At 37.7% G+C, this 14762-nt stretch overlaps 1 protein-coding gene across 1 annotated transcript in view; it reads left to right on the top strand.

Moving 5' to 3' along the window:
- The window catches only part of wdr27 (WD repeat domain 27), a 671431-nt gene that overhangs the window by 79802 nt on the left and 576867 nt on the right, over positions 1–14762 (top strand). The window contains exons 15-16 of the mRNA XM_069930793.1: positions 485–574; positions 3949–4070. Coding sequence (XP_069786894.1) covers positions 485–574; positions 3949–4070 — 212 coding nt within the window. The remainder of the gene's footprint in view (positions 1–484; positions 575–3948; positions 4071–14762) is intronic.

Below are 14762 nucleotides of genomic sequence, written 5' to 3'. Positions count from 1 at the left end.
CAGTATAAGGGTGTTAAAGGTTACGGAGAGAAGGCGGGGACGGGGTACTGAACTTTAAGATCAGCTATGATCTCGTTGAATGGCGGAGCAAGCTCGAAGGGTCGAATGACCTATTCCTGCTCCTATCTTCTATGTCTTTTGCAATAACTGCTTAATTTCCTGAAAGAAGAACAATCTTCCAAAAACAATTATTAATGACATTTCTTTTCATTTTTTTTAAATCTAGGAATGCATATTTACTGAAAAAAGTCTGCAAGAGAACTAGCATAGAGACTAGCATTTTATAGGAGGATGACCAGAGCTAACTGAACAGACAAGACTAAATGCACAGGGCCTCTATGTAGGTTGGGAGTGCAAGTAGCTGGTGTATAAACATATTACTGTATTTGTAAACTTGCGAATTAAAATTAAAATATTTTTATAATGGTCATGTTTATCAGAGAATAGAGGAATTATTTGGCTTCTAATTGCTTTTATTTTTTAGGGGATGGAAAGCTACTTGCTGTTGGATTGGCTGACAAATCCATGCTAGTTTATAATGCTTCACTTGGTGGATCCCCAGCAGTGTTTAAAGGTAATAATTATGAAAAGGTTAAGATTAAAAGTATAAGAATTGGCATGTTGTCTATCCTTCCACCCATGAAATGTAAGTACATTTTAGAAGCCTGGTAATGGTTGTCTACATTCCTGTGGTACACACAGATGACCTTCTGCAGTTGGGCATTGCTTTTATTTTCTCCAATACATGAATGCCAAGGCAAAGCATAACACTTCATTATTATGTGATTAAACTGTTCAGGACCAAGACCTTGTGGGTACCAGGCAATTTAGAATGCAGTGATCCTAATTCTTCTTTGTTTCTGCAAATATTTAGAGCCTAATATCTCTGCTGAAGTGGTAGAGCATGGAATATCTGATAAATGGTTTAACCATTTTAATGTTACTACAGTCCATCTCTGATTATCTGAAATGGTTGGGACTGGAGTATTCCGGATAAATGATATTTTCAGATAACCATATAACCATAACCATATAACCACTTACAGCACAGAACAGGCCAGTTCGGCCCTACTAGTCCATGCCGTAGCAAATCCCCACCCTCCTAGTCCCACTGACCAGCACCCGGTCCATACCCCTCTAGTCCCCTCCTATCCATGTAACGATCCAGTCTTTCCTTAAATGTAACCAATGATCCTGCCTCGACCACGTCTGCCGGAAGCTCATTCCACATCCCCACCACCCTCTGCGTAAAGAAATTTCCCCTCATGTTCCCCTTATAATTTTCCCCCTTCAATCTTAAACCATGTCCTCTAGTTTGAATCTCCCCCTTTCTTAATTGAAAAAGCCTATCCACATTTACTCTGTCTGTCCCTTTTAAAATCTTAAACACCTCTATCAAGTCCCCTCTCAATCTTCTACGCTCCAGAGAAAAAAGCCCCAGTCTACACAACCTTTCCCTGTAACTCAGACCCTGAAATCCTGTCAACATTCTCGTGAACCCTCTCTGCACTCTCTCTATTTTGTTTATATCTTTCCTATAATTTGGTGACCAAAACTGTACACAGAACTCCAAATTTGGCCTCAAAAACAGCCCAATAGCAACAACAAATCACTCGTAACAGTGTTCAAACAACAACAAACAACAAGGGAAGGCTTTTAAAGCATGAAATAATGTTTAATTCTCACTAAAAAAAAATACCTGAACAAAGTAAGATAAATCCCCCAACACCAAAAACTCAATTCTGCTCAAAAGTTTTTCCAGAATTCCAAATTTTTTCTACCTTGAGACATCAGTTTGGCTCCAAAAATTTTGGATAATCTTTTTGATTAGTTTTGATATCCTCATTTATCTAAAAAATTTTGAAGGTGAAATAATGTAATTTCTGCTTCAGAATTTTTCAGATAAATGAGGATTTCTGATTTTTCAGAAATCCTCAATTATCAAAAAAATTTTTTGGAGCTGAACAGACGTCGCATCCAGGTCCAAATATTTTTTAGATAACTGAGGATTTCGGATAATCCGATTTCGGATAATCGGAGTTGTACTGTGCATGTTCAGCATAATTTCATGGTGATTGGCTTGAAACACTTAGCTGCATTCCCAAATTTAATTTCCAGTGCAAAATCTGTACTTAACATTCGAACTAAAAACTGTTGGGTATTGTCGTTGAAAATTTACATCCATTTATAAAGCATAGCACTTGAAAGATTTTTTTTCTGTTCCTTTTGTACATTTGACCCTTTTTAAACAGGAGTTTAACATGTGATTAATTAAACTGCTAAGTTTAAAAACTATACAACTGATCGTTTCTTTTTGAATTCTCGTCATCAGTTTTGTGGGCCATTCTATGCTGATATTTGGATTGGGGGAAGATGAAATTCCTACTCTCAGTTTTTTTAAATGGGAAGCTTCCTATGAATACTTTTTTCCAATTTCCTATTTAACATCATCTTTGTCGGTACAATTTATTGACTGGAAGAACAATTTTCTGGGAAATGAGTATGTTCTAATGAACATTGAACAGATAGAAAGATGCTGTTTCAATATCAAATGGAAAAGAAGTTGTTAGACAATCATTTAATAGATCTCCACCAATAAAATTTCACAACAATGTGGCAACATGTATGCAACTAAGTAATAATAAACTGTTCCTGAGATGCTGTAACAAAGCATGCATAAAGGATAATACTGTACCATTTATTTGCAAAATTGGGTTTTTTACTTCCCTCTCACTTTTTACCTTTTGTCCCCTGTTTATTCATTAATGTGACAATGTAGGAGCGAATCGAACTATTGCAACTTCACCAATTCAAACTATAATGACTCTTAAGAAACTAGGCATTTCTCTAGTGTACTTTTGAGGGTCTGAGGGAGGCAAATGTGTTGATGTGCGTATATCCAGTTGTAATTACAGTGGATGAAAATAAATTGTGATTTTGATTTGCAGTAGACTGGAGAATTTCTGATGATGGGCACATGCTGACATTTCTTTATTTCAGTAGTATTATATTGTACACAAGATGGCAGCACAGATAGGAAGCGACTAAATGAATCTGCACTCAATAAGTTTATTTAAAAACAATATAATGATAATGAGCTTATTGTCATATATTATACAAAGTATATATGCATCAAAATTATTCTGATGCAGATTTAAAATGATAATCTTGCTATTAAACTCTTTAACATGGTGAAAATGTATATATTATGGTATAAACAAATTATTTTGGCACTTTTCCTACTTTCTTCCTCTGAATTTTTCTTGCCAATTTCAAAAATGATTGGAGCTAGACTTGAGCGGCAATAAGAAACAATGAACTAAACGATATTTCACTGGGATTCATATATTAAATATTTTGGATGTTACCTTGAAAAATTTCAAAGAACCAATGATTCTTTCATTGTTGTTTTTTAAATTGAGACAGGGCCTTCTGGACCACAAGCCGGTGCGGCCCAAATACCTCAGTTAAACAGCAACCACGATGTTGTGAAGGGTGGGAGGAAGTCAGAGCACCCAGAGAAAGCCCATGTAGACACAGGGAGAATGTACAAACTCCTTGCGGACAGCATTAGATTCGAACCTAGGTCGTTGGCGCTATAATACCATTGCACTATCTGCTATGCTGACCGTGCCTTCCATGCGCTTTGCTAACCGTCTGGCCCTTTGATTAAGTTGTTTTCTGGCTCTAATATATTCAAAAATTAGTCATCTGTACTGAATTCCTATGATGTTGATGTACCAGAGTGATTTTAATTTTATTTGCTATAGGCCTCATTGTAAAACAATTGAGACAGATCAATTACATTAATTATGATCAATTACAATCAGTTTATCCATAGTGACGTACATGTAATAAGGTTCTCTTTTTGTTTTCTCGTGTGTTTGAAATTTAAATGTAGGTGGTCTCTTATGCAATGATCAAGATGTATTTTGTGCTTTAATGAAGGTCATGATGGAGCAGTAAACTGCGTGGATTGGACACAGAATAATAAATGGCTTTTAACAGCATCAGAAGATAGGTCATTATGGATATGGCCAGTACATGGATCAACACCTACACTGATGCTGGTAATTATATCACAATTTTTCAGGAGTATGACCCATGTGTTGTTAGTATAGAACAGCATGGTTAGCAAAATCCTGTTACAGCACCAGCGATCAGGACTGGGGTTCGATTCTCATGCTGTCTGGAAGGAGTTGTATGTTATCCCAATGTCTGCGTGGGTTTTCCTTGGTGGGGGGGGTGCAGTCTGGTTTCCTCCACTGTTCAAAATGTATCATGGATTGTAGGTTGATTGGGTTCAATTCGGCGGCACGGCTTGGTGCCGAAATGACATGTTACTGTGCTGTATATCTAAATTTGAATTTTTAAAAAATTAAATTATTTAATTAAAAATTAACATTATACATAGAACAACACAGCCTAAGATGTCTGCGCCAAACATGATGCCAAATTGGGCTAAAATTCTGCTGCTTGCTCATGATGTATATCCCTCTATATTCATGTGTACATCCAGAGGACTCTCCACTATCTCTGACAGCCCAGTCCAGGGTCATAGAACAGAGAACAATACAGCACAGTACAGGCCCTCGATATTGTGCCGACCCATATATTCCTTCCTTAAAAAAAAAGACTAAACTCTCCTCACTGCTTAGCCCTCTATTTTTCTTTCATCCATGTGCCTGTCCCCAATGTTTCAGCTTCCACCACTATCCCCGAAAAGGCATTCCAAGCACCCACAACTCTCTGTGTAAAAAAACTCACCTCTGATGTCACTCTTAAACTTCCCTCCCTTAAATTTGTACATATGTCCTCTGGCATTTGCTATTCCTGCCATGGGAAACAGGTGCTGGCTGTTCACCCTATCTATGCCTTTCATAATCTTGTAGACCTCTATCAAGTCTCCTCTCATCCTTCTTTGCTCCAAAGTGAAAAGTCCCAGCTCTGCTAACGTTGCCTCATGAGACTTGTTTCCTAATCCAGGTAACATCCTGATAAATCTCCTTTGCACCCTCTCCACAACTTCCATATTCTTCCTATAATGAGGTGACAAGAACTGAACACTATACTCCCATGTGGTCTTACTGCATGATACTCCATTTGCTTTTTCACTGCCCATATCTGTAACTATCCGTATCATGTTGTATTCTTTGATAGTATTCTCTGATATTTGCTATTCCACCATTATTGCATCATCTGCAAACTTACTAATGTATTCAATTGACTTTTTCATCCAAATAATTTATATACACATATACATATCGCAAACAATGGGGATCCCAATACCAATAACTGTGGAATGTTACAGACCTCCAGCTAGAATTCTACCACTACCCTCTGTCTTCTCAGGGCAAGGTCATTCTAAATCCCAAGTATCAATTTGCTATGGATTCTATCTTGTGGATCAGTTTTCCATGAGGAACTTTGTCAGATGCCTTACAAAACAGCATTCACATCCCAAAACCTATTAACCACACTTGAAACCACCTCAAAAATCAAATTTAGAAGACATAACTGCCCTATATAAAGCCACATTATCTGTCCCTAATCTGACAATCTTTCCAAATTTGTGTAAACCTTGACCCTTAGTTTCCTCTTCAGTAGCTTCCCCAACACTGGATTCACTTTGTTCCCCTTGAGCATAGTTAGCAAAGCTGTTACAGAGCCAGTAATGGGGACTGGGGTTCAAATTCTGCACTGTCTGTAAGGAGTTTCTACGTTCTCCCCATGTCTGTGTGGGTTTTCCCTGGGGGCACTGATTTCCTCCCACCCTTCAAAATGTCCAGAGGATTATTAGCCAACTGAGTGTAATTGGGTGGCATGAGCTTGTGGCCGAAAGGGCTTGTTAACATGCTACATGTGTGTTTAAAAAAAAAAAAAAAAAAAATTGGCTAATCTCCAGTCCTCCATGACACAGCTGTTGCTGGTGAGGATACAAATATCTTCTTCAATGCCCCAGCTATCTCTTCGCTGGCTTCTTTCAATAATCTGGGCAATACTTCCAGAGCTGCTGCAATGGCAGTGCTGCCGTTGGTATGGACCAGTGAAGAGCAGGGAGTGGAGATACAGCGTTCCCCCATGAGGTTTTGCCGCCCAGTACTACTGCCGACAGCTCTCTTAAATGAGCCGATGGAGATTTATTTTAAAATCCTGAGATCGCGAGGTCTAGTTCCTGTATTTTGTAATGGCCAAGAGAGGTTGCAAACACTGATGGAGTCGTGAACTTGCGCATGGCACCAATAATGGGAAGAATGTCTCCTGCTGAAAAGAAGCAGCAGAGAAGATGACACAGAAGGTGACCCCAGAGAGGGCTCTGTGGCTGAAGAACACACATAGATGGTGAGCTGTTGGCGACTTGCAGGCAAGGAACCCATAGGTTGCGGTCTGCTGGCAACTTGAGGTCAAAAAACTCACACCAGGCTGTGGACTGCTGGAGACTGGCTCATAAGAACCAGGTATCAGAATCATGTTTCGTGGGGATGCTGAGAGAAAGAAGGCCTCCCAAAGGGCACTGAAGCATTCCTCATCGTGTCAGAGGTTTGGATCTGGGCTCGGGTTTCTGATGGTTTGAACTGGCATATTGAGTTGCTGTCGAGGTTACAGGGGCGCTGGAGTCGAATCCACGGTCACTTGGTGCAGTGGTTTGGTGGGGGACGACTCTTTTGATTCTCTCTTACCGTAAAGGGTACTGGGAAATGCTAATGGGTAATCTTTGTCTTATGGCAGATTAAAGGTAATTTATTGTGGTTTTTTTTGCAAACTTTATTTAAGATAACAAAAACATAACATACAATCTAGAAATAATCAGAGAAAATTTTGCATTAACATCCATCTCACCCTCCCACCCCTACAGCCAACTCCCTTAAGGGGAGCAAAAAAAATTATATTGATTATATATATTAAAAAAAAATATTGTATATGTTAATAACATTTCAAAGTATATCTAATGCATATATTTCAAATATGGAGACCACTTACTAACAAAGAAAGAATAATTATCATCTAAATTATATGTATTTTTTTCCTTAACAACACATACTTTCAATTCATTATGTCAACATGCTATATTAATCTCAGTATCAGTATCATCTTTCCAAGTACTAGCAACACATTTACGCAGTACTAATAACACCAAACGTACAAAAGCTATTTGAATTTTATCCAATCCCATTCCCCTTAACAAATACAAATTTCCCAACAAAAAAACTGTTGGATCTAACGGTAGTATAAAATTATATAATTTCTCCAAAACTACTTTAATTCCTTGCCAAAATGATTGAACTTTAACACAATTCCATACACCATATAGAAAAGTTCCAATACATGAACCACATCTAAAACAAGAATCTGAATTACTAAACCCATATTTTTTTAACTTTTCTGGGGTCAAATATAATTGATGTAAAAAATTATAATTAACCATTCCATATCGTACATTAATCAATTTAATTACATTGTCCTGACACATATTCTCCCAATCATCTTCAGGAAAAATAAATACTAAATCACTTTCCCATTTAAGTTTAGATTTCTCCCAATCTGTCTTCTCCATACTATCTTGTAACAAATTATACATAACTGAAATATAACCCTTTTTCAGTATAGAGAAAATCAAAAATTCAAATCTCGACAAAGTAGGTAAAATCATCTCTCTGCCATAATTATCTTTATTCAAAGCTCCAAGTTGATAATACACAAAGAATTTACAGGTATATGAAATCTTTCTCTCAATTGATTAAAAGAAAGAAATTGCCCCTCTACAAAACAATCTTGTATTGTCTTTATATCTTTAGAGTCCCAAATCTTTAAATGATTGTTAAACATTGAAAAAGGAATAAGATGATTTTTATACAATGGTGTAAACATGGATAACTTATCTTTCGACCCTAACACCCTTTTTTTTAGTGTGATGTTACATTTCTGTTTTATTACATGACAACTAGTATATCCCATCGGACATCGGGACTTCCACTGTCATGCTTTTCAAACTAACCAGTACCACCTCTTTTCTGAACTCAAAATGCCCTAGCACATTAACATTTTCCTCTCTGCCCTTACTGTCCTCCATGTCCTTTCCATTGGTGATGTATATTAATTTCAGAGACTCCATTTCTGTGGTCTCTCATCCATTTTACCATAATTATTCTTTGAATTGGTTTTCTATTCCTTCCATTTGTTTCCAGTCTAGATAATACATAGAATCATAAAGCACAGAAAGAGGCCATTTGGGCCATCATTTGTTATAACCCTTTGAATTATTTAGTTACTCGCACTTCTTGCTCTTTCCCTATAATTCTATTAATTTCACCTTTTCAAATATGTATCCTGTACATCGAATTGTATAATCATAACTAAGTCCCGTGGTGTGAAATTGTGCTCTCTGTCAAGTGCCACATGTTGCAACAGTGCCTGACATGTAGGCTACTCAGAATAACAGGTTGAAAATCATTCATCACATCGCATAGACAGTACACATTAAAGTGAGAATGTTTTATAAAGGAAATCTAAGGGTCGCTAAGTTGGATCAAGACAATTTTTAACACCTTATCGATTATTTAGCATCTGTACACTTCAAATGCAAGTCCAATATTCATGTAAAAATCAAGCAAGTTGTATGCTACAATGGTGAATTTCAAAAAGTACTTTTTTTTCTTACACCATGGTAACTATGAATGCTTGTCTATCTTTTGTAAATTTAATCTTTTTTAAAATTTGATTTAATGTATACTTCTTTTGTGAAGAACCTGTTTGACTGCAGCATGTAAGAATTTCTGAGCACGTACACGTATATAATTGTCATTATATACATTGAACAATCAATGTCAGCGGATGAGCGTCGTGTGTTATTGGTGTGTGTGTGAGATGTGCACATTCCATTTGGAATCATCAGCAGGATTTCTTTCCATTGTTTTTCCATTTGCTCATTGTTCCATACATTATGATTCCAAGGTATTATTTGGGTCTCGAGTGATTTAGAAAGGAGGGCAGATTTTGAATTCTTGCAATAGATCTGGAATTCTTGGGGATGCATTTTGAGAACCAGAGTCTCTTACAGGGATATTGTTTCCCTGGGATGCAGTACCTCTTTTAGAGATTATTTTACTTGAATCCTGGTTTCTTGTTGGTGTGGCTTGAGAAATTAAACGAGTCATACAAGGTGTTGTTTTGTGTTTCAGGTTTCAATAACAATGGTAATGAATTGGAAGCAGCTTTGTTTTTTTAACTTTGTTTTTTTAACCTGATTTGAAAATATTTATCACTTTCATTATGTGAAATCATTTTTAGAAAGATTTAAGGTAGAGTTTTTGAGATATTTTAAAATATTCCAATTTTTATTCCCGGTACATCTTTTCTGACTTTTAAGTGCATGAAGTGAAAATGTAATTTCCTCATGAGTGTTAATTTATTGAATATAAAATCAATAAAACGATCTACAGGAACGAATTATTATAACTATTCCTGTTGTCAGCTCTGTCTATCCTTCCAGCTGAATTGTGATTCCATTACATCATTTTTGACCAATCACACTGACCAATATGGTAATGAGGTAACTTCTAAAAATGAGCGTGGTGCACAGAATCAACATCTGTGTACAATAATGTGACTCTTGGGCCCCATAATCTGGCACCAGAGAATTACGGCTCAGAAAATATCCAAATTGTTTTGCAAAGTTTCATATTTATTATGTACTTCAGAATCCATCTGAATGGCTAAATTAAACAGAATGTAATTAGATCTTAAAGGTCATAGCCAGTGAATAAAAAACAGAACGATTCATGTAATTGTTGAATTAAAGCTAATTGATAATGCAACCCGTGCTTCACAAGACCTTGAAAACAATTGGCCCAACCCGCTAAGGATATATTTATTCAAAGCAGATGCAACTTTCATGTTGAAATCCACAATGATTGATTTGCTGAATGGTGGCATTTACAAACCTCCATGAATAAAACTATTTTCATATACTGTACATTATTAAAAAGAACCCTCTTTAATGACATGTAATTAATTAAAAATAACTATAAGGTTAGCTTTGTTTGGGCAGTACAATCTAATAACTCATTCTGAGACAAGGGTCTCGAGAATATACAGATAGTAGGAAACACTTATTTGGTTGGACAGTGCAACTTCGATTATCCAAAATGGTTGGGACGGGACCAATTTTGGATGACTGAATTTTTCAAGTAAGTGATAATTTTTTAAAAATTGCCCAGTTGCAACAGCAAATCACTTGTATCAATGTTTAAGCAATAACAAACAACAAGGGAAAGCTTTTTAAGCATTAAAATAATATTTAATTCTCTCCAAAATAAATGCTGGCCGCCACTGATCCCCGACATATCTCCAATGCTGTTGCTGATCACCAAGACTTGTCAATCGCCACCGCTGATCCCCAAAGTGTCACCACTGCTGCCGCCGATCCCCAGGGAGGTTTCCATGGCTGGTAGAACACACACTGGTGAGTCAGTCGGTGGCTTCTGTTTCCCTGTGGGCTTGTTCAGGCAGTGGCTGTTTCAGCTTTGCATCCTGGTTCTCGATGTTGGAGTCCCCGACTCAATCCCAGTTTTTGCCTTTGCCAACTTGCCCTCCCAACCTCTGATCACCGTCAGCTCTCCACCGAGGTCCCGCTCCTGCCCAGGAGACTGCTCTCCATGATGATGCCGGGATAAGGGATTCTTCTGACTGCTTGTGGCTGGGTGACAGCAGCACACAATTTGAGAAGGAGAGTTGGAGAGAAAAGTCAATAGGGGTAGGTAAAGAAGAAATAGAAAGGAATGGGGAGGGAGTTACCTGAGGACAATTGTCGTTCTCATATCATGTTGGATGAATTTTTCTTTCAACCTGTGAGGTCAGTTTGGCTCTGAAAAACTTTGTATAACTGAAGATTTTGGATTGTTTTGGATATCCTCATTTATCCAAAGTTTTTTTGGAGGTGAACAGACGTCACTTTTGGGTCCAAAAAAGTTTTGAATAAATGATTTTGGATAATCTGATTTTAGATAATAAGAGTTGTACTATTTAATTAGTATTTGGACTTATTAAAAAGCTCTGACCACCATTGAGGAATTTACTGAAACTAAAATAAATGAAACCCACACTAGGCCTGTTCTATCACACTCCATACTTTAGGCTACCTGTATTTTAGTTAATCTCTTCAGGGAATGAACCAGGCACGCAGAAAAAAAATCTAGAGATAAATCTCAAAGTCTCAGTCACAGTATCCAATATTTGCTAAAATAGTGGAGCCTCCATGATATTGAATAATGCAGAGTTTTGTGACAGGGTATATAGAGGTGCTTGGGAGATAAATTGGGAAAGGTTCGTTAGTGGAGGTCACACACAAACACTTTAAAACAGAAATTTTGCAGGAGCTCACAGACTCATGATGGACTGTTATTTGCAAAAGGGCAACAAATGTAACAACAGGCTTTGTCTGGAAAACACCTGTCTGGAGGGTCATGTGATCTTTGCAGGCAGCGAACAGAAAAAAGAGAGTTTGCTCTCAGAGGAGGGAGTGAGAGAGACATAGACATTGGTTCCAGAGGGACAAGCTGGGAAGATTTGGAAGACGCCCTGCTCAAAGCAGAGGACTGGCTGTCTGGTGTTTCCCTTGAAATAGGAGAAATAGAAAGGAATTCTCTGGTGATCTGAAACAAGAAAAACTCTCTCTGAAAACTAACAAGAACTCTTCTGAGTGGTAATCGTTTACCTGTTAAGCACCAAAGCCTGGTGGACTTATTAATGTTAACTTCTATGCATAGTACAAGAATTGCCTGCAACCAGTGAGATTGGATTGTGAACCAAAGAACTTTGCTGAACTTACATACATGTGTGCTTAGAATTAGAAGGGAATTAAGTAAGTCAATAGAGATAACCATATACCAATTACAGCACGGAAACAGGCCAATTTGGCCCTTCTAGTCCTCACTGATCCAAGTACCCTCCTCTAATCCCACTTACCAGCACTCTGCCCATATCCCTCCATCCCCCTCCCATCCATATACTTATCTAACACTTTCTTAAATGACAAAATTGACCCTGCCTTTACCACCTTTCCCGGAAGCCCATTCCATACAGTAACCACTCTCTGAATAAAGAAGTTTCCCCTCATGTTACTCCTAAACCTTTGCCCGTCAACTCTCAACCCATGACCTCTTGTATCTATCTCTCCTACTCTCAATGGGAAAAGCTTTTCCGCATCAACTCTATCTATCCCTCTCATTATCTTAAACACCTCTATCAAATCCCCTCTCAGCCTTCTACATTCCAAGGAATAAAGACCTAATTTGGTCAATCTCTCCTTGTATTCCAGATGCTGAAACCCAGGCAACATTTTTGAAAATCTTCTCTGCACTCTCTCTATCTTGTTAATATCCTTCCTATAATTCGGTGTCCAGAACTGCACACAGTACTCTAAATTTGGCCTCACCAATGGCTTGTACAGTTTCATCATTACTTCCCAACTCCAAGATTCGATGCACTGATTTATATAGGCAAGCATACTAAAGGCCTTCTTCACCACCCTATTCACATGCACGCCTAACTTCAGGGAACAATGCACCATTATTCATAGATATTTCTGCTCCACTGCATTCTTCAACACCCTTCCATTTATCACATATGTCTTGCTTTGAATATTCTTTCCAAAATGAAGCACCTCACACTTATCAGCATTAAAGTCCATCTTCCATCTTTCTGCCCACTCCTCTAAGCAGTTTAAATCCCTCTGCAATCTTTGAAAACCCTCTTCATCATCCACTATTCCCCCTATTTTAGTATCATCTGCATATTTACTAATCCAATTTACCACCCCATCCTCCAGATCATTAATATATATGACAAACAGCAGCATTCCCAATACTGAACCCTGAGGTACACCGCTTGTCACCGACCTCCATCCTGACAAACAATTATCTACTACTACTCTCTGGCACCTTCCTTCCAGCTACTGTTGAATCCATTTGACTATTTCCAAATTAATACCCAAGGACTTAGCCTTCCTAACTAACCTCCCATGTGGAACCTTATTGAAGGCCTTACTGAAGTCCATATAGACAACATCCACTGCTCTACCCTCATCAATATTCCTAGTCACCTCTTCAAAAAATACAAGAAGATTGGTCAAACATGACCTTCCATGCACAAATCTGTGTTGAGTGTCCCTGATCAGACCCTGTCCCTCCATATACTTGTATATACTATCTCTAAGACCACTTTCCATCAGTTTACCTACCACAGACTTCAAACTTACAGGCCGATAATTGCTAGGCTTGCTCCTTGAACCCTTTTTAAACAAAGGAACCACATGCGCAACACGCCAATCCTCCGGTTAAAGTTTGATTCTATTTTCATGTTCAAAGATAATTAAAAGCAACTTTTGTTTAAGTTACCCTTTGTCGTGGTGCATATCTATTGTTGCTGAGTCTTGGGGCCTTCTGGACTCGAACAGTGTCATAATTATGCACATCACCAATGATTGTGATTTCTGGAACATAAGAACTGTCATATTTAGAAGTTTGATTCTATTGATTCTACATTTAGTCTATTATATCCTTAACCAGATGGATATGGATCTCTTATTTTTCTGGTTGTACAAAGTTGTACAACATAATTGGGAAAATGTTATTGTACAACAGGGGTTCTCAACCTTTTCCTTTTCACTCACATATTACTTTAAGTAATCCCTGTGCCATAGGTGCTCTGTGATTAATAAGGGATTGCTTAAGGTGGTATGTGGGTGGGAAGGAAAGATCAAGAATCGCTCCCCTAGACCCAATTGTTACTGAAATATTTTGCTTGAGAAATATTGTCATTGGCCCATTTTTTTTTGGAGTCATGAAACCATGCAAATAATGAGTCAATTAGGTAAGAGTGGTTTTCAATCTTTCTTTCCACCCACATAACAATTTAAGTAATCCCTTACTAATCACAGAGGACCTATGGCATAGGGAATACTTAAAGTGGTATGTGAGTGGAAAGAAAAAGGTTGGGAACCACTGTTGCACAATAACATTTTCCAAATTATGTTTAATGCACCAAATTCAACTCAGTTGGACATGAGAACTGCACAATCTGTTTCAATTAAGACTTGATCCAGTTCTTCCTTAAGGATACTATCGAAGCAGCATTGTAAAATTTTACCTGGAATATTTTTCATTTTTGTAGAATGATGCAGAGTGAAATGTATATTTCTGATGTATAATCCTAATTACATTTTTTTGTACATGATTGAATCAATGTGTCATGTATGTTCATGAGTGTTAGTTACTGGTGGCCTTGTTATAAGGGCTGTGAGAGCCCTTGTAAGTGGAACTAAAAGCTTTGTAACCATGATTTTTCTTTTAGTTCTTTTTAGCCCTGGAAAAACCTTTTGGTCAATTAATGGTAGCTTTGTTTCCTTTCCCAAATATATCAATCTATTAGGAAAACGACTTCCAGTTCCTATCATCAATCAGCTGATGAATTCATCACATCCACTTCCTGCATTCAAAGTGTGAAAGAGGAAGCTGGAATGAGTGAGTGAATGTAACAAACACTTTGCCCAATTTATGCTCCAGATGAAAATAGTTCATTTTATAGAACCAGAGAACATTACAGCAGCGAAAACCAGCCCTTTGTCCCTTGTCTGTGCCGAACTATTATTCTGTGTAGTCCCATTAACCTTCACCCATTCCATATCCCACCATAACCCTCCCCCCCATCCATGTGCCTTTCCAAATTTAAAAAAAATGTTAAATTTGAGCCCACATTCACCACTT

The sequence above is a fragment of the Narcine bancroftii genome, chromosome 4, assembly GCF_036971445.1.
Source record: "Narcine bancroftii isolate sNarBan1 chromosome 4, sNarBan1.hap1, whole genome shotgun sequence".
Lineage (NCBI taxonomy): Eukaryota > Metazoa > Chordata > Chondrichthyes > Torpediniformes > Narcinidae > Narcine > Narcine bancroftii.
This window is presented reverse-complemented; position numbering and strand designations above follow the sequence as displayed.